The sequence below is a fragment of the Lycium barbarum genome, chromosome 3 (assembly GCF_019175385.1).
Source record: "Lycium barbarum isolate Lr01 chromosome 3, ASM1917538v2, whole genome shotgun sequence".
NCBI lineage: Eukaryota > Viridiplantae > Streptophyta > Magnoliopsida > Solanales > Solanaceae > Lycium > Lycium barbarum.
This window is the reverse complement of record NC_083339.1, coordinates 147659380-147683785: the sequence shown is the minus strand read 5'-3', so window position 1 is coordinate 147683785 and position 24406 is coordinate 147659380. Positions and strand designations below refer to the sequence as shown.

Sequence of the window (24406 nt, the reverse complement as noted above, 5' to 3'; positions counted from 1 at the left end):
TAATTTTCGGCTGACCTGATACAACCCTCTTTCTCATCTTCCTTTTTATCTCCAGGTCCACAACCAAGAGCCTATGTTGGGTCGTGAGGTTCTCGCTCGGGATAACCTTACAGTCCGTGCATAAACGTCTATCGTACTTACGGGAGAGTAGGTAATCAATTTGGGTCTTGCCCCTCGTACTCCGAAAGGTGACCAAGTGCGCTTCCCTCTTCTGAAAACTAGAGTTCGCTATCACCAAATCGAAAGCTCTCGCGAAATCCAACAGTGCCGTACCTCCCTCATTTCTATCCCCAAACCCAAAGCCTCCATGCACATCATCGTATCCCCTAGCTGACGACCCGATGTGGCCATTGAAATCACCACTAAGAAAAAGCTTCTCTGAGTGCAGAAAACCCCGCATAACCTCGTCCAAATCCTCCCCGAATCACCTTTTGATCTCCTCACCGTAGCCCGTCTGCGGTGCGTAAGCACTAACCACGTTTAAAACAGGGAAAATTTTCATTTTGATGAACCGATAGGTGATTTTGACATTGGTGGGCAGGATGTAAGTGAGCAAATATCCAATCACATTGTAGTAGATGCATCTGCTTTGAAGAATGGGATTAATGCTTCTATTCCAGGTATAGTTTCCTCTATATTTTACACATTTTCAGACCCATGTGAATGTATGCAAAATGTAGAAAAATAAGAAAACTTACGCCTTTATGTGAAACATGAAGTTGGTGAGCAAGTTGGAGATGGTGAAGCATGTGATAAATATATAGTTGACCCAGACGAATTGAAGAGTCATCCTATTGATACTCTGATTTCAGGTAATGAGACCACTCAGTTTTCATATTTACTATATGCATTAAACAAATATACATTTTACATGATAACATCTTAAATGATTTGGTTAAGATTTTGATATGAAATTTAAATGTTCAAATTTTACAGAACATAATCTAGATGATGTGGTTGCTGGCATTGATAAGTTGGGTGCTTTGGGCAATTCTGCCACTAAGACCCCTACCCTTGATGATTTTGAAATGCCTCTATTTACCGAGTCTCAAATAGTAGCGATTGAAACCAAAGGTGGTGACATCGTTACACCTGAACAACAAGCAAGAAATAGAAATCCTGGACCGTATGGTAAATCACCATACACTGATTTTAGTTCAGGCGGCAGCAGCACAATCAATTCTCCTACATATTTTCACATTAAACACCCATTCACAAATTGCATTGGCTTTGATGTTGACAATGATCTGATCACCGAATTTAAGGATTGGGTGAAATCGAAAATGTCTACAAGACATGGGAGGTCTGTATTGAACACATCAGCTATTTTGCTGAGAATTATTTATTTAACACATGTTATTCTACAATTTTAAAACATCTGTTATTTTGCAGGGAATCAGTGTTCTCTAAAATGGCCAATAAGATTGTGAATCCTTTTAATATAGGAGTTGATACAGTCGACAAAATGGAGTGGTTCCACACTATACTGACTACTGGAAAGTGTTGGCAAGACTCGGTACATTGTCTTGAACCTATAAATTGTCTGACTATGATTTTTGACTTCCACAGTGTATGAAATATGTATTGAAACTAGTGTGAATATATTCTACTTTAGGTCATTCATGTGTATATTTTGTTGGTCCTACGAGCTTTGTATTGTGGTTCGTCTCTTATGTGTGGGCTGACACTATTTGAATAATTTAAAAATGTGATTCGGGTCTCATAGTTGATTGCTCTTTGTTAAAGATTGGTTTCTTCTTATTATGTGTCTTGTGTATGTGTATGGAATGTGGTTTTGTCTTTTATGTCGTCTAAGACAGTAGACAGACATATGTATGGAATGTGTATGTAATATGTATGGAATGTGGTTTTTTCTTTTATGTCGTCTAAGACAGTAGACAGACATATGTATGGAATGTGTATGAAATGTGGTATCCTAAAATCTGATTCATAGTTTAATTGACATGTTTTCAGCAAGTTGATGTGATTATGTATTACCTGAGGAAAAAGGCCAAGTATGGTCCAAATAATCCAGTCAGATACGTAACGACTGATGTTTTTTTCAAGTCGTGGGTTGAGTTAATGTCACGACCCAACCCCGTGGGCCGCGACCAGTGCCCTATCTGGGCACCTATACGTACCCGATACCCAAATTAGCATATTATCAGAATAATAATATAATAATAACATTAGTGGATGCTACAGAATTTAGCCGAAGAGCAGACTTGGCACACAGAAGCCGATAAGGCTATCATAAAACAAAACATCCCAAACATATGTACAGAACCCACACAGATGTATCCACAGACCTCTACAGAACATATCATAATCATAAGACGGGACAGGGCCCCGTCATACCCTGAACAAAGTACATATCTAGATAGCAGTGACAGACTGTACCAAAAGATGGGCTCTGTAGAAGAGAGCGCCCCAAAATAACAGAAATGGGATCCTAAACGTGCGGATCAGCAAACCTGTCGTCTGTACCTGCGCGGCATGAAAACGCAGCCCCCGAAGAAAGGGGGTCAGTACGAAATATGTACTGAATATGTAAAACGGAATCACAGAAGTCAAATCATAATGATTACAGAAAATGGGTACAAAATCCAGAGTGTCAAATGCATATTTCCAAATCAGACAGAATGTGTACAGAAACATATGTCATATCATATCCGATCCCTGCCACGGGACTCGGCAGACAGAACGTGGTCACCCTCCCGACACTGGTGCCACAATACAGAGGAATCAGAAAAGGGGCGTGGCCCCGTATCATATAATATCATATCAAAATGGCCATAACAGATCAGATCAGAATAGGCGGACATGGCACATCATACTCCACAGACCCATGTACGCGTATACCTGCCCCCTCACATCGGGACGCGGCGAACAATGCAGAGAATTACGCTTGACAACATATCCTGGCCCGGGCTCAGTGGGGGAAACATTGAGGCATCCACGAACGGAGTAGTGAGAAACTAAATGCACTAAAAATACCATATATATATTTCCAGAGACTCAATGAGGCATATCGAATGTCAAATCAAATCAATGAAATCGGACGGAAACATAGTAAGTAAATTTAGATGTCATAACGGGTTACGGAGGCATAATCTATCCGAGATCGTTTTCAAGATTCAAAACAATTTATAAGACTTAATGAAATATTTAAAATAGTTTTTATTTAGTAGATAAAGGAGTAGTTAGAGTATCTCTAACGAAACGCTCGAAGACAAGTCATAGACACATAAAGGGTAAAATTGGAAATAGTGGGCCCACCTCGGGACAAACGAAGCGGTGGGCTCAAATTACGTATTTTAAGCTTATAAAGTCACCTACGGAGGTTCTAGGGACATTCCAAAATTTTCTAGACAATTTGCGGAAGTTTGCACAATTCTTTCAATAAAGCATACTTATAGGGTTCAATTCAATTGAATGAAAAAGGGGTATTTTCAAATGCAGATTCCGATGAGCAGAATACTTTCCGAGGCTCAAATCCGATCCTAGTACACCTAGGACATGCCAAAAGAAGAATCGGGATAGCCTTACATACCTTATATGCTCTTTACGCCTTTCCAAATTCAATTCCCGTTTCGCCCAAAATCTGCAATTGGTCACATTTACCAATTCTCAATTTCCAATCTTTAAGTATTCAATCTTTATTCATAATTGCCTACAGAAATTTGGGCAGCATCTCCCCTATACATATAGCATCCCCGAGAATTTAACTCGGCCAAAACAATCAACAACAACCCAACAACAACATCAACAACAACAACAATCACTATAAACACAATATAACTTAACTAGCTATCTTTCCAACATAATGTCATAACCTTCATTTCAACTTCAATTTCCAAACTAATCCCAATGGTTTCACATTCATCATTAATCTAGATCATCACAATATAATTTGGAAATATTTCATATCATTTCTACGAAATATTCACAAGATATACAAAATATACAAACTTTCCACCAAAACATAATTCACCCAAAACTTCAAATTTTCAACCTACATATTCATAACATATTTCCATCTTCCAATTTCATCAACCATAATCATAATTCACATCTTAACAACTTCATTTCCATAATATCACAAAATCATTCTAAAGTGACATAATCTTCTACATTCCAACTTCAACCAAAATTCATTCAACTTTCATTCCCAATATAATTTTCACCATAACCACAACTAGAATACAACATAAAATTCAACTCATATATGTATACAACATATATACACTCATGGCTACATATATATATACATACCCACTTTGCAAACTTCCTTATTTCCATAATTTCTACTCATTTCCACATACCACAACATAAACAAACCTTCATAACATAAGAAAAAGGAATTGATTCTTACCTTTTTCTACAACTCCTTCACTTGAACAAGTTGTCAACTTGAAGAAATAAGTGCTCCTTCTTCCAAAACAATTACACCAAGTTGTAAAGGACCCTTAAATTAGTAGGAATACCACAAGAAAATATTTTTTGGAGGAAGATTTGGAGGGGTGAATTTTCTATGGCCAAACCCGAAATGGCCCTTTTTTTTGCTCTTGTTTTGTTTGTTCTTTCTCCTTCTAAGTTTCTTGAATCATCTAAGGGATAATGATCCCTTTATAATTAATTTGCCACATGGAAATTAATTAATTTGGTGGGCTTGGACCAGGTATGGCCGGCCACCCTCTCACCTTGGGCCTAAATTTTTCTTTTCATTTTTTTTGGCCAACTCGGTTGGTCCCGAGTTGGGCCTAGCCCACTGACCTTTCGACCTTAAAACGTCCATATCTCCTTGTACCGACGTCACCTGGGAACCCACGACCTATGGTTGGAAAGATAATTCAATTATCTACAACTTCTACTTCTTGGTATTTTTCCAAATTCCAAACATATAATACCGTTTTTGCCCCCCAAAGTCAGGTCACCCGAAAACGTTTTCTTAAAAATATTCGTTTGGAGGACTTCCACTTTGATTTGGCCCAAGGGTCCTTCTTGAGTTGTGTTTAACTTCACATATGTGATTCATATAATTTGTCACATGTCCCAAAAAAAAAAAAATCTTGACATGTGGACCCCACCTCAGCTTACAAATAATCCGACGTTCAAAAATACGGGATGTAACAGTTAATTTACAATCAGTTCAAGGATAACCATAATGATCATAGTCTGATCACTCCAGAACATGATGTGGCGCAAGTTATCCGTGGGTATAAGTTGCTTGCAAATATCGCTTGGGATAAAGTCGACTATGTGCTCATACCGATTAATGTAGGCCAGAAACATCATTGGGTGCTGGCTGTTTTATCTATACAAAGCAGGTGTCTTTATGTCTATGATTCACTCCCGGGAGGTGCAGCGCACACTCGTGCGGCTAGAGAAATTGTTCAAAAACTGGCAAAAATGATACCACTCTTCTTTAACAGTACTGGATTTTATGGCAAAAGGGATGACGTAGACTGGAAGAATAACATAGAATACATTAAGAAGGGTGTTTCTGATCCTTTGGATTATGTCTTCGTGGAGAATTTGCCAGAACAAGATCCGGAATCAAAGTACGTATATTTATTCTATGAAATATGGTCTTTTGTAATTTTTAACATCTGTTGATAGTTTTCATACATAAAAAATTCTTTTCTCATACATTCCATTATCATTTTCTTTTCAGTGATTGTGGAGTCTATGTATGTGCATTTGCTGAATATATCAGCCAAGGCATCTTGGAAATCCCAAAGGACGAGTTCGATCATCATCTTCACCGTAGTAGGTATGGTGCCCTACTGTGGGATTGTGCAAGGCAAAAGCAGGATGCTGGAGCTATTAGTGAGTGTGAAGCCACTGGATTGGTTACCGGTAAATTAGGTGGGCCAAGAATTCGCAAGGAACCTGTCCCCCAGTGGGAAAAATTACCGAGACCTAAACGAAAAGTGAAAAATTAGTTTTTAGAGTTACTAGTTTGTAGCGTTTGATGTAAAAACATAGTTTGTTGGTGACTGGGTATGATACATTTTGTCGGGATCTATCTTAAGTTTTTGCTTGTTTTGTTATGCAAATATTGTAACTCATCTTGCTATGAATCTTTCAGTGGTTATGATACATTTTGTCGGGATCCATCTTAAGTTTTTGCCTGTTTTGTTATGCAAATATTGTAACTCATCTTGCTATGAATCTTTGAGTTTATTAATCATATTTGATACGTCTTTCATACAATTTGGTTTGAGAGGCGTTTTGAATCGTGTAGCTGCTCTTGCTTCAGGTTCTGCAGATTGTAAGAAATGCCAAATTGAAAATAATGTAATGTGAGCTCTGACATATTTAGGTGTCAAGCTTTGCGTGGGATCTCACAGCAAGACACCTTGTCTAAAAGTTATTTTACTTTAACTTATATAGACAGTAGTTTGACTAAAAGAAACCTGATGCATGACCACCCAACCAAAACAGATTATTTGGTTTAAATGATTAGAAGGAAAGAAAAGCAAGAAAACCAGAGTGCAGTTTATCCTAAATCAGAACAGCCCAAAACCTTCACCAGAACTGCCTGCATCTATTATAGATAAATGTGAAGGAACAACTTGAAATAAAAAAGAAGACATAAAACACCAACCTGACCCTACCCTCCCGTCCAACAGTATACTAAAATGCAGAAGCAATTATGGGAACAGAGAAAGTAGTACATTAGGCTCCTCTTCTTTTCCTTGCATCATAAGGTCACTAAAAAGGAATCAAAAGGTCCCAATCATATTCTGCTAAAGGAACAGCAGCATATTCATGGGTCAAAGGTATAAAAGCAGCCAGAAGGCAAAACACAAAAGGCCTTCCTGTGGTAAAACCCAATTCTATCAACATGAATACAAGGTAAAGCAACTGACCTGATTGGTGCTTATTAGATACAAGTGAAAGCCAGTGAGTCCACCCACAAACCACAGGTAATGTGAGCTCTGACATATTTACCACAATACACAGCCTGTTAAATACATTATTCATACAGTAACCATACATATTGCAGACAAACTATAAGATTTTATTATAGCCAACCAAAACCAAACACGTAATGTTGATAACCAAATTCATATCAACTTTTCAACATTATTATTATTAAAATTGTACTCAGTTTCTACTGTTACTAAAAAAAAAACAGAGTCAGTTTCTACTGTTACTAAAAAAGAAAAAAAAACAGAGTTTCTACTGTCATTAAAAAAAATATCACCGCCATAACATTGTCGACTATTTAATTTCCCTTTGGAATATTGCTACAGGTCTTCTTATTGTGGCCTTCTGTACCACATCTGTTGCATGTCACTGTTGATTTCTTAAATTTCCCCTCGTGGAATGGTTTCATTCGTTTGGTAGCTGGTCTTCCTGGTGGTCTTTTACCATCTGGTGGCAACACAATCTCTTCCTTTACATGCCTCGGTATATCCCATGTACTTTCACATGGAAGAGGCACAACTGGTATTGCATATGTATCTAGGAAATTCTTATTGTTGTAGTAGGCAGAGGTATATTCCGCTCCATGTTGGTGCCTATACACTATAGCAGCCATAGCATGCCCGCAAGGTATCTCATCCAGTTGAAATCTTCCACAAGTACACGTCCTAGCTCGAAGACACACTGTGAACCTCCTAACACCATCAATCACTGTATGTAGAAATTCAGTGGAAGCTCGTACCTGCAATCAAAATTACATTTGTACAAGTAATTCAGTAATTATACACTAAACATACAACATATATACACATATTATAGAGTTTTCATACATATGACAGAAAAAAAAAAAAAAAAAAAAAAGGATATAAGTTAACAGAAGGATTATCTTACAGTCATACGGTGTGATAATACCCCATTCTTGTTGATAATTTCTTGATACTTTTTAGTAAGATCTGTGAATGTATTCTTTGCTTCTTCATTGTGCGTCGCATTCCATCTTTCAACCAATTCCCTCATGAAATTCAATAATTTTGCCACCGGCAATTCCCTAGCATTCACTGTAGCATTGTTTATAGATTCAGCTATGTTTGAAGTCTGTGTCCATGTTCTTTTTACTGTTGCATGTATCCGTGTCCATTTATGATAACCAATCTCAAACAAGTATCTCCTCAGCTTCCTATCTATTTTGGTCACCCTTCCTATACATTCGTTAAACTCTTGGAGGGTGTATACCTTAGCCATTTCATAGTATAATTTCCTCATCTGCTCTTTGTTTCTGTGGCATTGCTTAATTAAATTGTTCCACAAATGCCAAATACAGGCATAATGAGGCAGCCCAGGGTACACTGCTGCACTCGCATTCCATATACTTTCATGCCTGTCCGACACAAAGCACATGTTCTCCCTCTCACCAAACGCATCCCTGAACCGCTCAAAGAACCATGTCCAAGATGAATCATTTTCGGAATCAACTATACCATATGCAAGCGGCAGTATACTACCTGCTTCCATACACAAATAATACAATCAGTTATAAACTTTTTTTTAAAAAAAAAAAAAAGATAAAAAACAAACCTCCTGGATCTAATGTACAAGCAATTAGCATAGTCCCCTTGTAAGTTGATTTAAGATGGGTTCCATCAACCACCACTATAGGTCTGCAATACTCCCATCCTCTAATACAAGCTTCCAGTGCTACAAAGGTATACAAGAAACGGTCTTCCTCTGTTTTTTCCAATCTTACAACCGATCCCGGATATGTCTTCTGTAAAATGTATAAGTAGGCTGGAATTTTACTGTACGAGTCGGTGGGATCCCCTCGTAACATAATCATTGCCTTTTGCTTCGCTTTATAAGCTTGCATGTAGGTCAATGTTACACCATGTTGTTTCCTCATGTCCCTAGATATATCCTTGGGTGTGTATATTGTTTTTGGATCTTCATACTTATCCATTATAATAATGCTGACAACATTGGAAGTTGCTTGACGTTGTTCATAAATTCTATCCTTTAACAAGCATGTGTGCACATCACAGAAATTCCTAATCTTGAAAAGCCTTGACTCATTTAGACTTGAGGCCTTTAAACACCATGAACAATTGTCACCAGGGCATACGAGATGATAGCTATTGATGAAGAAGTACACATCAGAAACATTGAAAAATATACATTTTTATACATACATCATACAATATTCATACACCCACCTATATTATATATGTGATTTAAATACATACATGCTTCATACATTTTTTATTTATCTACAATAAACAATAATATTTGTTCGTACCTTTTTGTACCAGACCTTTTCACCCGAAATTGAAACTGCTTCATAAAGGCATATTGCCTCATAACTGCATTGAGTGTTTCTTTATCCTTGTAAATCTGTTTTTCCACAACAAATTCATGTCGAGGGTCGCTTATTATTTCAGTTTCACAACTATCCAACAACTCAATATGTTCACTTGAAGCCATATCAATCTGTTCAATAATATTTCCCATGTATGAAGATTGAATTTCTCGACCCCTGTTTATTGAACTGGAACTACTTTCACCATCATGATGGAATTCAATTCCCTCCATTTCACTATCCTCCAATGTGATACATAAAGGAAACCTACTGAAGAAATCTTTGTACTCTTTTTTTTTATCTAAATATACCCAAACACCCATGTCGTTGTGTATGATCATTGGTGGGCATCGGTCACTAGCAATGTATTTAATCATTATGGTTTGGACTGTGGTATCTATCCCCAGTTGAGCAGCAATTGTAGAAATCAATCCATTATAGTTCGAATTTGAATCGTACTGGATTCCTTCAATTTTGAATTCTACATATCGACCTGTTACACGAAGTTCATACAACTTTAAACCAAAATTTATACATACTAAAATAGACAATTTTTTCTGAACCAAATCAGTTCCACACTACAGACTCTACCTAGTATACAGAGTTCATACAACTTTCAACCAAAATCCATACATACTCCAATAGACAAATTTTTCCTGAACAAAATCAGTTCCACACTACAGATTCTACCTAGTATACGGAGTTCATACAACTTTCAACCAAAATTCATACATACTCCAATAGACAAATTTTTCCTGAACAAAAACGATATATTACTACAGAATCTACTTATTATATGAAGTTCATACAACTTTTCATACAAATTCTTTCATGCACGAGATTACATGCTTTTAATTGCCTTCAAAACATAATGTATTTGGAGTTCAAATATATTCACCTGATGCGTCCCATCTTCCACTGTGTTGTATCATTATTGATTGCATTGTGCTATCCGCCATTGTTACACTAATAAAGCTTTGATCCGTACGATTTTGAATGGTTCTTCTGAAATTTCAATCGCGTATAATTGATAATTTGTTTAGGTAATTGATGCATCAATCGACTTCTATTAAATCAGATTGTATTCTTCCACAAAATATCAACAACAAAAAAAGGAAAATACCTGCTCCTTTTTTTTTTTTGGAACTCGAAATTTGTATTACTTCTGATACTTCAATGGTTTTTTATTGAGGAATTGATTGTTTATCAACGTTGCAGTTGTTTCTTCAATCACATTCGAATCCTCAATGAAAACTGAAGAGATAGGGCGAAAACATTGAGCGAAATTGGAGGAGAAAAATCGAGGGAGATATTATGGGAAGAGTAGGAAGCAACGGTATTTGCGTGCGTGATTCCGTGGGGTTGGCCTCTAATTGGGTTTTGTATAGGTTTGTAAGTATTGTACTGTTATATCTTGTAAACTGAAAACTGTCGTCGCGTTTTGTAAATATTTACTTTAAAGATGTATATATATGTACTTTGCCCTTTAAAGTATGCCCTCCAACTACTATCTTAATAGTCATCAGCCTATCACTCACCCTCCGACATCATTAATACTAAAAATTAAAAGATCAATCAATAGACTATAGCAAGAAATGAAATTGAATGTGTGTTAATGGAGGAAGAAAATGGGTTGAATCTGTGTGTTAATGGAGGAAGAATATGGGTTGGTTGATTTCTTGAAAATAAGCTCTTTATGATTGACGATGAAATTGAATGTGTGTGTTAATGGAGGAAGGAAATGGGTTGAATGTGTGTGTGTTAATGGAGGAAGAATATGGGTTGGTTGATTTCTTGAAAATAAGCTTTTTATCATTGATGATGAAATTGAATGTGTGTGTTAATGGACGAAGAAAATGGGTTGATTGATTTCTTGAAATGAAGAAGAAGAAGAAGAAGAACGGTTTAGTGATGAAGAAGATAAAATTAATGGAGGGTTTAATGGTTAATTAGAGGTTAATTAGTGTAAATATAATTAATAAAAGAAAAATCAAATAAAAAAAAAAAAAAGGAAAAGTGGCACTAACATGGCGGAGAGTGTGCAACACTCTCCCTTGTTGCATCTGGTCATCTAATTTTTTTGCCACGTCAGCCAAAAAAGGGTACAAAAATACATAAAAAAAATAAGGTCAGGGGGTAATAGGTCGCCCGCAAAGGTGGAGTGCGTCATAATCAATCCGACTATACGTTGAGGGGGCATTTGACTATTTTCTCTTTTAACTTTTAAGGAGGCGGGGTAGCAAGGCGTAAGACCTGAGACACGGGGAGTTAGTCTATCTACGGGACGTATGTCTCATGTATCTTTAATTTAATAATACCATTGCTAAAAAATAAGCAAAAATAAATTTTGCATTAAGATTCTGCAAATAAATTTAAAAAATCACCAATAATATAAACAAATTATTACAATTAGTATTTGAGAAAGGTAACAACGCAAAAAATGGCAATAACCTAAATAATCTTTAAAATGAAATCTTCTTCCACTTCATCATCAATCTCCACATCTATAAGTCCTTCCCACCCTCAACTACTATTTACACTAATTTTTATTTATATATTTCAAAGAAGGAGAAGGGTAAAAAGTGTAAGTGCGGTGACAAAAAATGGATAAAGTTGCTTTAAGAAAATAGTGCTATTGAAAGCTCTATCATATCAATTTTAGACATAATCATAAAAGGACTATTTCTGACAGTATCATTTCTACGAGAATTGCTTTATTTATTTATATATTTTAATAAAATCACCACAACATGATAATATGAATAGCACTGGCTGAATAGCACTGGTATATGATGGGAAGTTGTCCTAATTTGTCAGTATGTGCACAACAACAACAACATACCCAGTAGAATTCCATAATGTGGGGTTTGAGGAGGGTAGAGTGTACACGACCTTACCCCCACCTTGAAAGGTAAAGAGTCTGTTTCCGAAAGACCCTCGGCTAATTTGCAAAATCAAAGTTCTGCTAATTATATATGTTGATGGAGGCAGCTTATGAAACGTTAAAACTCTCATAGCCTTTTGAGATAATTATCATGAGCATTGCAAGAAGGCAAAGCTTAGATGAATTATTTCATGATTACTTTGCCATGCCTTCAGCTAAAAAAGGAATATTCTGTTTTTACTGGTATCCAAATATTATAAATTTAAAAGTCAAAATGTAACTAGATATCTTTTCGAGATCTCCATATACAAGTGCTCAGATGGTAAGCACCCTTACCCTTCACCTCCAACCTTAAAAAGATGTGGCTTTGAGTCACCAAGGAAGCGAAGAGGGGAAGCTCCCAAGGGGTTTAAAAAAGAAAAAAAAAACTTGATATTAGCAGAGCTGCTCTTCAACCAGCTCAGAGCTTTTCGAATGCCCATAATCTCTGCAACTAACAAATAAGTACTTTATTTAAACCTTACTTGTCCGCCAATGAAATCTCCTCTAGCAGTGCGTGCGAACATTCCCGCTCTCACTAGACCACTATGAATATCAAAGCTAGCATATGCGTTGCATTTAATTTCATTCTCATTCGATTTTTGCCATTTAATAACCTGATTTTCAATGGATGAAACACCCTGTGATGATAACGTCTTTGCCATCTGGAATTCCTTACAAAAGTATTATGCCTTCAAAAGAATTACATTTGGCACTATCTGTTTATTATTTCAAAGTAAGATGTTTCGTGCATTTCATAACTCCCGAACCCCAAAAATTACCTCCTCAACTTTACCTTTGTTACAAGTTCTATGTTAAAGTATACTAATGGATAATTTATACATTACAATCTTAAATCTCTATAAATAGCATGAAAACCTACAAACCATCCAAAGAATGCTAGTAAAAATAGGATAGAGAGAGGGAAAAAAATGGGTGGTGTAATGACGATACATTGAAGTTTGGAGACCAAAGTGACATGAGGAATAATTCGTTTTGTCCAATTTTCCAGTCTATAAAAAGCATATACAATATATATTAACTAAAGAAAATATTTTAACTAAAGAAATATAATAATCTATACATAGTTAATGAACTTTTAAGACAAATACATAATTTAACTTGTGCAGCGGATGGAGCTGTTCCTCTCTTAATTAGGGATTAGGGGTTCGAACATGGATATGGAAAAAATCTTTGGAGGAAGCGCTCCCCCCGAATAGGCGCGATACAGTGCGAATTATCTGGATTAATTGGGCTCAAATGCGGATATCGAGCACCAACCAGAAAACCAAAGAACATGAAAAATGAGATAGGAGGTTCGATAGCTTTTCAAAAGTAGACCTTAAAAACAAAAAACAAAAAAATTGACTTAAATAAATAAGATTAGGACCTAAAAGTAATTAATTAAAAAGTTTAAAAAAAAATTGAAAATTATTGTGAGGACTACAAAAGTCCCCAGGTTCGATAGCTTTTGAAAAGTAGACCCTAAAAACAAAAAACAAAAAAATTGACTTAAATAAATAAAATTAGGACCTAAAAGTAATTAATTAAAAAGTTTTAAAAAAATTAGGAAATTATTGTGAGGACTACATAAAAAATGAAGTAAGAGGTTCAATAATTTTTCAAAAGTAGACCTTAAAAACAAAAAACAAAAAAATTGACTTAAATAAATAAGATTAAAACCTAAAAATAATTAATTAAAAAGTTTTAAAAAAAATTGGAAATTAATTGTGAGGACTACAAAAGTCCCCAGGTTCGATAGCTTTTGAAAAGTAGACCTTAAAAATAAAAAATTAAAAAATTGATTTAAATAAATAAGATTAGGACCTAAAAGTAATTAATTAAAAAGTTTTTAAAAAATTGAGAAATTATTGTGAGGACTACAAAAGTCCCCACATTTGCTCTTATATATAATAGTAATATATGTGCTTTCCTGAATTGCCTAGAGCATTCCAACATGAAATATGAGCAGAGTAATTGGTAATTGGCGACTGCTGAAGTTTTTGTCAACCAAAGGATTTTCTACAATAATTTTCATGTCTCTTTATCGTTGTGAAATCTGAAAGTTTCCATTGAAAATAAAAACGTTTGCGGTTTGTAACATCATTAAACCTGTTTGATACAGTGTTTCAACTATGATAGAAGGGGAAAACAAAGACTTAAACTCATTCTTGGTATATAGAAAGAAGAGGTGGTAAACAGACACTAATATACAGGATTAGTAAACATGTCATCCAGAAGAGTATGGCGGAGAAACCAAATTTGAGCAAGTTCATCCTCACAGGCTGAATTAGCTACTGTTAACTAAGCTGCTTAATTACAGGCCTTCAAGACCATTCAACTATTGGTGGTTCATTCTGCAATTTTTCTTCAGTTGCCTCAAAGTCTCATAAATACTTCCACTAAGCTACACCTATATAACCTATGCCTCCCCTCATTCTTCATCTGCAAAATGGAGAATATGATTAGCTCCGTAGATGTAAACATGGTATGCAAAGTGCATGACAAGTAAAAGAGACCATGACAGTGACTTGTGACATAAAAGCTAAATATGATAGCTTCGCATGTTTACATCTTTACATTTTGAATCCCCTTGGTGAAAATCCTGGCTCCCCCACTAATTTTAGGAACTAGATTCTAACAAGCATGCATTGATATTAAACTTGCTTTACACCAACAAATGAGCAGAGAACTTCAATTGTACCCATTTATCACCAGAGGCATGTCACGACTGAGACCAATTTTATCTGATGTACCCAAGAAGTAAACTACTGATTTGGAATGAAACCCAAAAAGTAATAGCATTATTATCATTTTGCAGCAGCTAAGACATGATTTAGAACTCCACACTACATACAGCATATTTATCCAAATGTGCAACTGATATTGGTCTAGAGAAGGATCGCTTAAACAAAAACATAATGTTCGGGCATGAAAACTCAGAGCCACTAAAGGCTGGGTTCTTCAGTAAACAAGTAAATCACAGTAGAATTCATCTTAAAAGAAGTGATACTTACCATCAAGATCTGTACAGTTAACACGGGAGATACACCAAGAACTCCAGGGACATCAAAACCTTGTCATCTCATGCAGCATTTGAGAAGCATTAGAGTGTGAAACCAATTTGTCTGAACTTGGAGGTCTGATCATGTGATTTGAGTCACCCACTGCTGGTCTGACTGTCTCCTTAGCACTACTATCTGTACTTGTTTCTGTTTGTGAGGCCTCCATCAAGGTACGTATCTGAGTCAAATTAACAATGATTTAAAAATATACACCAGATCTAGGCAGGGTGTATTATATATGGAATTGCACTCACCACATCCAAACGCTTTTTGTGGAGATCACTTGGTGACTGCACAGAATTAGAAACACTATGTCATAAAAACAGCCTGAGTTTTCACCCAGTTTCAATAACTACAACCATCGATGAATAAGCAGATTACTAGCAATTGGTGGACTACAATCAGCAACTAAACCAATGAGCAAGGATGACGTAAAGATATTTTGTCACAGATTACTTGTAGTAGTGATAATTCATGTCATTGTCATTATTCTACATTAGTGCAGATGCAAGAAGGGACTATACCATCATGAAAAAAGGCTAAGAAAGAGAAGCAGATATACATACATTTTCTGGATAGTGTTTCCTCTCCTCGCTTGAAAAGCCTGGAATAGTCAAATGCCAGTTTTTCTCTGTCGAAAATCACATTTAGATTAGAAAAATACCTCAGTTTCCTTAAATTTTTAATACATGATATAGAACATTAGGCGATATAAACATCTCCCTAAAATACCAATTGTACAACGTTTCATAAATGTCTGCGGGCATTAGCATATTAAAGACATCATAAAGTAGCCCTCTGTGAGAGATACAGGACATTAGGCAAAACAGTTGGTCCTTGCTGATATTGATGTTCACGTTTTCAAAATATTTGAGACAGTACCCTGATTATAAATGTTACATGCTGTAGTTAAAACATGAAATGGGTGGAAAGTTTTAAAACCACTTGATCTCTCTACATATACAACAACTAGAATGTGCATCTTTTAGATGCATGGTGATATTGTTCTACCATTAGGGTCAAGTTAGATCGTGGAACTCACATTCAGGAGCTTACTAGGTATAGCGTAGGCGGCAACTACTCTATTATTAAGAGAGAGTTTTTGGTATCATTCCAATTTTATCGGATGTCCCCAAAGGGACAGAGAAGAGCTTGGTATTAAAACTGTAATATGTTATTGAAATTTTGCTAGCCACTCATAAATAAGAAAGTGGTGGCCTTTGGATGCATCCATTAGCAGATGAAAAGTTTAAAATGCATAAGAAAATGAACGAGATGATACGATAAAAGTTGGTATCAAAGTGAAAATGCTAGAGAAAACTGACATTACCCAGTTCAGCATATAGCTCCATTTGTGAACATGATCTATGAGCTTTCCTAGTATCACCAAGAACTAAGGAACACGGAGAGGGACATATTTGTCTACAGATATAATAACCTATGGCCCATTTTATGTCAATCAGAATCTGGTCTAAATTTTGTGAAACTAAACATTCCGCAAAGGAAGGATGGTTTTCCCATGTTTTTTCCCTAAAAGAGGAGTATATCACTACATAAGACTGTAAAGCACATACTGATCAACAGAAAGAAAATAAAAAGATATACTAAAACAAACATAAATAGCAGAAAAATACAGCCTTTATACCTAATAATATAATCTTTTCAAGTAACATCTGTATCAAGTCATCATAGCACTCTTTCTAAATAATGGAAACAAACTAAAGAACAGGTCCTTCATTTGCAGTTATAGGTACAAACCTAGATGTAACAGTACATCCTTGGACTCCAAAGTTGAAGATTTCCGATGTTTTGCCAAATTGCAAGCAAATGTAGTAACCTACAATGAGACATCGAGCATAAGTACGTAAAAAGAATGACGAATAATCAATGTAAGCATATTCATGTATGTCCACTTTTCATGAACAATTATCTGCACAAAGAATTTCAGAGGAAGCTAGTGACCTATTAACGGTGGTACGTCAAACTGATACAACTGCCCAGATTAATAAATTTTAGTTCAGAAAAAGATCAACACAAATATTGCAACAATCACCTCACCTAGTTGCAAAAAATATAGGTTACGAAGACAAAAACTTGAGCATTAGCCAGAAAAAAGGGCACCCAAGGAACAAGGCCAGGAGTCATAATTTTTTATAAGGTAAAGTTTAACAACAGCCAGGAGTCATAGGAGTATGTAAGTCTAGTTAAATTGAGGACGGCAGCAGCTAATTTTTTGAGGAGGATGGCAGCAGTTTATTGCCGACTGAAACATCATATTTGTGGCTATAAGGTCTGCTGGAAAGCTACCGTATCCAAGGTGATAGATTGGACATCAGGCAACATGCGACGGGAATACTGGATATGGTTGAGAAAATTTTCCATCCTTTGACCAAATGAAAATATGACTCACAATTGTAGCATATCACCAATTTCATTAAGAATATAAACGACATGTAGGATATTAGCGAAATTAGCTTTTGACACCATTAATTACCACACTCTAAAATAAAAATGCCAACCACTTTCCAGTGTTAGATATATTCTTAGACAACTTCCAAGGCAGCATAACTCAATGTCCACGATTCACAAATCCAAGGGCGATTGACATGATGATCTTACATCAGAACCTTGTCAAGAAGATTCCTTGCCATGCCTTTGACAGCATTTAGCAGTTCAAATCAAATGGGATATGGAAAAAGTAATGAACAAGAGATTTTACAAAACAAGAAGAAGAAGAAGAAAAGAAAAAATGAAGAGAGAGGATTGAGAAGGGAAACCAGAATCATGGCACCAAAAAAAAAAAAAAGAAGATATCTCCTTCATGTACATAGTGTTTAAAAATTATACGGCCTAACAAGCTAGCACACCAATGATTTCACCCGAAAGGTAGCCAAAATAAGTGATATCCAAATGGGATACACACAGCAAACCCCCAAAAAAACCAGCAACCACCCTCCCCCAGAAAAGAAAGACAAGAAAGCATTTTCAAGCCTAACCGAATCAATAAAGTCATCAGCAATCTCTAGAAGAAGATCTTCAACTTCAGGATCAAGCTTTCCCTGTGAATCCACCTGAAACATTACAAGAGTGATGCTCAATGTCAGTTTGCAAAATCAGCTGGAGGAAAACTTGACATTAGCAACAGTGTTGATCATACTATTACCTTAGTTGAACTCACTCTCTTCAGAAAACATTCTAATTCAGTCGGGTCATTATCTTCAAAAAATTAGTTCGGAGAAATTCTATATGTTGTGACTGGAACTTTTGAAGTTGGTAGGGACCGGAGCCGAGGGTCTATTGGAGACAGCCTCTCTACCCCACAAAGGTAGAGGTAAGGTCTGTGTACCCTCCCCAGACCCCACTTGTGGGATTACACTGGGCATGTTGTTGTTGAAGTTGGTAGGGACGGAGGAATGTTATCACCATTATTATACATAGTATATCACAAAATTTCTGAAGTTGATTTTGGGAACTTCAAAATTTCAGAAGATATCCATATTTCTTTTTGGAGTAACCAGTACTGATAATAGGATTTTAGAGATTAAGAAAGTGAAGTGGAGGAAGGACCTGTGAAACCAAATCCTGTATCTTTCTCTTTCCAAGAAGCTGATTGCTTGCTTCAGTCCCCTGACTTGAACTACCCCCTGGAGTAGTTGTTCCGGATCCAGTAGCATCTGGTTGAGATCCAGTTAAACTGAGAGATTTTTGGCCAGCTGGGGCAGCCATCCTTGGAGAAGCCTGTTGTTGATGCGAAAGCTGTTGTGGCTGTTGTTGTTGCTGCTGTGGCTGCTGCTGCTGCTGTTGCTGCATCTGAGGGTGCCCAATCTGTTGCTGCTGTTGTACAATTTGGGATAGTTGCTGTGGGTTCAAACCCATTGAATTTTGGAGCAACTGTTGAGGTGAAGCTAATTGCTGCTGCATAAGCATTTGTTGCTGCCTCTGATGTTGAAGACGATAGGAAGGGGAATTAGGAGTAGAAATTGCAGGCATTTGCTTCAACCACTGCTGTTGTGATGAATTGTTCTGCATCATCGCAGATTGTCCATTCTGAGTCAACCCAGGTAACTGAGAGTTAATAAAGGACGTCCTTGGAAGGCTTTGAGCCGACATTTTCTACAGCAAATTGTAACGTCAAAGTGAGCAATAAAAACAAATTATTGCAACGTAATAAGTAAGCCGACAGGAGACTATTGGATTATACATTAAATTCCACAAGAGGATTACATGTGATTTACCGCAAGGGAAAAGCAAAATTAAATAAGTGGAGATAATCGTGTAATTATGACAGCCTTAAATGACCGTCAGCTTCAAATACCTAGCTAAATGGCGACATCCACAACTATGAAGCACTTTATAACCAGATTGGCTTCCATTATCTTTCTATCAAGTGTGAAAATTAACAAGACGAGCAGGAGGAGTTCATGTGCACCGACGCAACTTCAATTACAACATCTTTTTTTGAGATCATTTTATCCAGAATAAAGAATCATTTATAGTTCTCTGCAAAGGTTAATTTTTTAAATTTTGAATAAGATAGAGTAGTTTTTATTGGGCACCCTCAGATGCATCAACAGTTTTTTTTTTTTTTTTTTTTGGTTTATACAACTTGCGCTCAGATGTGAGAAAAATTGCAACTAGATTTCCTGAAAAAGTCATCTTCCTTTTACCACGGTGTCAATTCAGCAGAATAAATGAGACGGTTAGTTTTTAGCATCAAGCATATATATTAGCATGTTTCAAGAATGGCACCTGAGTAGTGGTGAGAGGATTTTGCTGGGACAACTGCTGCCTCAACTGATTTTGATTCACCCTTTGTTGTTGTGCATATGCCAGGGCCCCGTTTGCCCTTAACTGAGAGTTCATGTTCAGAGATCCCATCACTCCCATCGGCTGTATACCCTGCAAGGACTGGCCATGGGAATTCCCTGTATGGAACTGATTCCCCTGCATTAGACCAGCCTTCTGCCGTGGCTGCAACCAGAATAAAACTCCTTTCAGCAACATGTAAAGCATGACCATTTATACTTTAACCTTATCAACAAATATAACAATGACAAATGGCAATTGCATTTTTTTTTTAAATACCACTAAATTCTCAAAGAGTACATCGTCAAACAAAGTTCATGCATTTAATGGCTCTGGAATAGAACTAGTAAAACATAATACTAAATTTGAATCCAATTGTGTGAATCCTCTAAGTGTTGAAGTGATAACAATAACTACTACTACCACGTGTACGTCCCAAACAAGTTGGGTCTTCTTTATGAAATCTTCCATCTTCCTCCATTTAAGCTCAATTCATGTCATCATCATACCAAATAATAGTTGTAATAACAATAACAATAATAATAATAGTATTAAAAGTTATTTATACTTTTTACTGGCATATAAATCAATGATAAGGTCTATTAAAGTTGATGAAATGATACCAAATTCAAAAATTGAGATTGTAAATTGAACTGGGCAACAGCAGCTGCTGCTGCAGCAGCTTGTCCAGATAACACGTAAAGCATGGCAATATATGCTTAACCTCATCAAGAAATATAACAATGACAAATGGCAGTTGCATTTTTATTAAAAGACCGCTAAATTCTCAAACAGTACATTGCCAAACAAAGTTCACACATTTAATGGCTCGGGAATAGAATTAGTGAAGCATAATCCTGTACGTGTTTAAGTGCTAACGACAACAACTACCACATGTCAATCCCAAACAAGTCGGGGTCGTCTTTATGAATTATGAATCTCCATTGACCATGTTTCTCTATTTAAGCGTATCTCATGCCATCATCACACTAAGTAAAGGTGAAAAAGAATTTAAATATGTACAAATAATAGTAGTAGCAGTAATAACAATAACAATAACAATACAAATAATATTAAATGTTCTCTATATTTTTAATGGCATATAAATCTATAATTAAGGTCTATTAGAAGTGCTGAAATAATACCGATCTCAAAAATTAAGATTGCAAATTCAACTGGGCAACACGTAAAGCACGGCCATTTATATTAAACCTCATCAAGAAATATAACAATGACAAATATCAGTTAGGTTTTAACAATAAAACAGCCAATTTAACAAACAGTACATTGTCAAACAATTACTACTAGCTCGTGTACGTCCCAAACAAGTTGGCGTCGTCTTTACGAAATCTTCATTGACCATGTTTCTCTATTTAAGCTCAACTCATGTCATCATCATACCAACAGTGAAAAAGAATTGAAATACATACAAATTATAAAATATTAAAAGTTCTATATACTTTTACTGGCATATAAATCTACAATAAGGTCTACAAAAAGTGCTGAAGTGATACCGAATTCAAAAATTGAGGTTGCAAATTGAGCTGAGCAACAGCAGCAGCTTGTCCAGATAACATGGGCAAATGACCAGTCTGTCCCAACAAAGCTGCCCTATTCAAATTTCCGCTACTCATCTGGCCACCTATTTGTTGTTGTTGATTCTGGCCACTTAGTTGCTGCTGTTGTTGATTCTGTTGTTGTTGTTGTTGTTGCTGTTGTTGTTGCAATTGTTGCTGCAATTGTAACTGTTGTTGTTGTTGCTGGAGTGAAGTACTTCCGCCTCCAAAATTCATTTGACCATAAAGCCCTCCTCCTGATTGTTGCCTCATTAAACCTAATTGTTGTTGCTGCTGCTGCTGCATTTGAAATTGACTCAACCTCGACATTGAAGGCGATCTCTGCATCGTGAAATTAGATGCAGCAGCTGACATTAAGTTGTTGTTACTACTACTAGAATTATTATTATTATTATTCTGCTGCTGCTGCATTTGGTGTTGTTGAGATTGCGACAATTGTTGTTGCTGCTGCTGCATCTGTTGTTGCATTTGTTGTTGTTGCTGAGACTGAGATTGGTTTAACGGCATCTCAATTGACGGCGATTGTGAGATTGTAGTCATGGTGATTCCGGACGTCGTTGTTGCTGTTCCGGGTTCGATTATAGGGTTTGATTTCGGGGAAGAAGATGGAATTTCAGCCATTATTTATAGGTTTGTGTTGTGGATTTGATGATTCACATGAATAGAGTCATTTGGAAACTCTGAATTTGGGGATTGAGACTCCGTTGTTGTCCAAGGAGAAACCGAAATAGTACAGGTAAATTCGACTTCTACGGGTCCCACAACTGCCCACGTGTTAGCAATTGCTTCGTTTTGAGGAGAAATGGAAGTGAAAATTCCATACGGAGACCAAATTTTACGAGAGAGTTGATAAATTGTCACACTAATTTGATTTAAATTTAGCCACATTTATATAAAAACTATCATAACCTCTATTATATAATTTTAAATTAAGATAAACTTTAATAAGAAAATATAGAAATGATATTAAATAAACATAAATTATTAAATTTGACCTAAATAATCATATAAATTTATCCTATTTGGATCATTGTGATTAAAATAGCGTAGTCAAAAGACCTTTTTCATTTTACAATGGTGTTTAAGATTTAACCAGTTCTTTTAATTATTGTGTACAAATAACCGGTATCTTATTAATAGAAAAATTAATACAAATACTCGTTCATCTAAACAACAACATACTCAGTAGGCGTGTGGTCATGAAAATCAAATATTTTTCACTTTATTTGGAATTTTGAAATTGGAGCTGAAGATGGAGTTATGTTCGGTTATAGTTTATTCAAAGAATATTTGATTAATTGAATGTAATGAAAGTAAAAAAAGGTGAAAACAGGTTTTTTGGTGCTTTTTAAATTCCAAATACAACTTCAAGTTGTATTTAGAATTTCCATGCCAAATATTGATTTCCAAATAAAGTGAAAACATTTTCTGAAAAGAAGTGAAAATTCTTATGGTCAAACGAGTCCTCAATATAATTCCACAAGTTGAATATGGGGAGGATAGTGACTATGCAAATTTTATCTCTACCTTGGAATGTTGAGAGGTTGTTCTGACAGTATGCGACTCTAGTCAGGTTTTCATAGTGAAAAGTAATGCATGCCAATTTGGTATAGGAGTTATATTAGGAAAAGGTTAATAGCATTTCTGTGTAAGATCAAGCAATTAAACACTAGAGAAATCTAGATATGAGAGAGTTTACGACACCATTGTATGTTGTAGACAAGTGAAGACAACGTTGTTGTTGACGGTGCTACTGCTCCAGGTTTGATTATAGGGTTTGATTTGGGGGAAGAAGATGGAATTTCAGCCATTATCTATAGGTTTTTGTTTGGTTAGTTGCATTTTCATATTGCTTTGAGCTATTTGTGCTTATCTGATCTTTTCTCGTCATGTTTTCTCTTGACCGGAGGGTCTTTCGGAAATAGCCTCTCAATCTTTCGAGATAGGGATAAGGTTTGCGTACACTTTACCATCTCCAAACCCCACATTGTGGGATTTCACTGGGTATGTTGTTGTATCTATAGGTTTGTGTTATTGTGAACTTGATGATGATTCATATAGACTGAGGGGAATTCAGATCAATAGAGTCATTTGGCAACTTTGAATTTTCACTGAATGTTTTCAATTTGGGGATTCAGACTTGGTTGTCGAAGGAGAAAGCGAAATAGCACAGGTAAATTCGACTTCTATGAGTCCCATGATCGCCCATGTGTTAGAAATTGTTAAGGTCTCAAGCTTTGTTTTGAGGAGAAATGGAAGTGAAAATTTTATAAGGTGACCAATTTTTTTACCAGTTTTTTTTTTTTTTAAACTATTGTGCACAAATAACTAGTATCTTATTAAAAGAGAAATTAATATAAATAGTCTCTCATCTAAACAACCATAAGAGCAACAACATACCCAGTGTAATCTCACTAGTGTGATTTGAGGAGGATAGTGTCTATGCAAACTTTATCGTTATCTAGGAATGTAGAGAGACAGTTCTGACAGTATGTGACTTTAATCAGGTTTTCACGGTCAAAACTAATACATGTCAATCTAAGAGCCGTTTGGACATGGTTTGAAATCATGATTTGAAAACATGTTTGGACATGTAATTTGAATATCTTAAGTTGTATTTTCTCTTATAGAAATAAAAACCCCACAAGTTGTGAAAACTATCAAAACATACCCAGTTCTTATACAATCTTACCAAATGAGCAAAGTCATAGTTCATAACAAAATTAATATGCTACTAGAAGGCCTTTCT

At 35.9% G+C, this 24406-nt stretch overlaps 2 protein-coding genes across 3 annotated transcripts; both read right to left on the bottom strand.

Moving 5' to 3' along the window:
* Positions 1–6720: 6720 nt before the first annotated feature.
* On the bottom strand, positions 6721–10245 carry LOC132631538 (uncharacterized). Its single transcript, XM_060347107.1, has 7 exons — positions 10185–10245; positions 9227–9779; positions 8512–9062; positions 7849–8438; positions 7264–7678; positions 7087–7165; positions 6721–6973 (listed from the first exon to the last, which is right to left on the bottom strand). Exons 1-7 carry the CDS (start codon positions 10243–10245, stop codon positions 6721–6723), a joined length of 2502 nt encoding a protein of 833 aa, XP_060203090.1.
* Positions 10246–14365: 4120 nt separating this feature from the next.
* LOC132633506 (transcription initiation factor TFIID subunit 12b-like) lies at positions 14366–22416 on the bottom strand. 2 transcript variants are annotated; one of them, XM_060349974.1, is made up of 9 exons: positions 21595–22416; positions 20024–20245; positions 18842–19321; positions 18271–18345; positions 17033–17111; positions 15841–15905; positions 15529–15564; positions 15227–15452; positions 14366–14654 (listed from the first exon to the last, which is right to left on the bottom strand). In XM_060349974.1, the coding sequence occupies exons 1-8, from the start codon at positions 22276–22278 to the stop codon at positions 15279–15281; spliced, it is 1815 nt and encodes a 604-aa protein (XP_060205957.1). In that variant the 5' UTR covers positions 22279–22416; the 3' UTR covers positions 14366–14654; positions 15227–15278. The 2 variants fall into 2 exon arrangements, with proteins under 2 accessions (XP_060205957.1, XP_060205956.1); XM_060349973.1 differs by having other exon boundaries at positions 18842–19387; positions 21595–22410.
* Positions 22417–24406: the final 1990 nt, after the last annotated feature.

Coding starts and splice junctions, on each gene's coding strand:
- LOC132631538 (XM_060347107.1), bottom strand. CDS start 10,245: ATGGCGGATAGCACAATGCAATCAATAATGATACAACACAGTGGAAGA. Junction 9,780..10,184: donor TGGAAGATGGGACGCATCAG/GTGAATATATTT, acceptor TTCGTGTAACAG/GTCGATATGTAGAATTCAAA. Junction 7,679..7,848: donor AAATTATCAACAAGAATGGG/GTATTATCACAC, acceptor TTTTGATTGCAG/GTACGAGCTTCCACTGAATT.
- LOC132633506 (XM_060349973.1), bottom strand. CDS start 22,278: ATGGCTGAAATTCCATCTTCTTCCCCGAAATCAAACCCTATAATCGAA. Junction 20,246..21,594: donor AACCTCAATTTTTGAATTCG/GTATCACTTCAG, acceptor TTCTGGTTGCAG/CCACGGCAGAAGGCTGGTCT. Junction 15,565..15,840: donor GGAAACACTATCCAGAAAAT/GTATGTATATCT, acceptor AATTCTGTGCAG/TCACCAAGTGATCTCCACAA.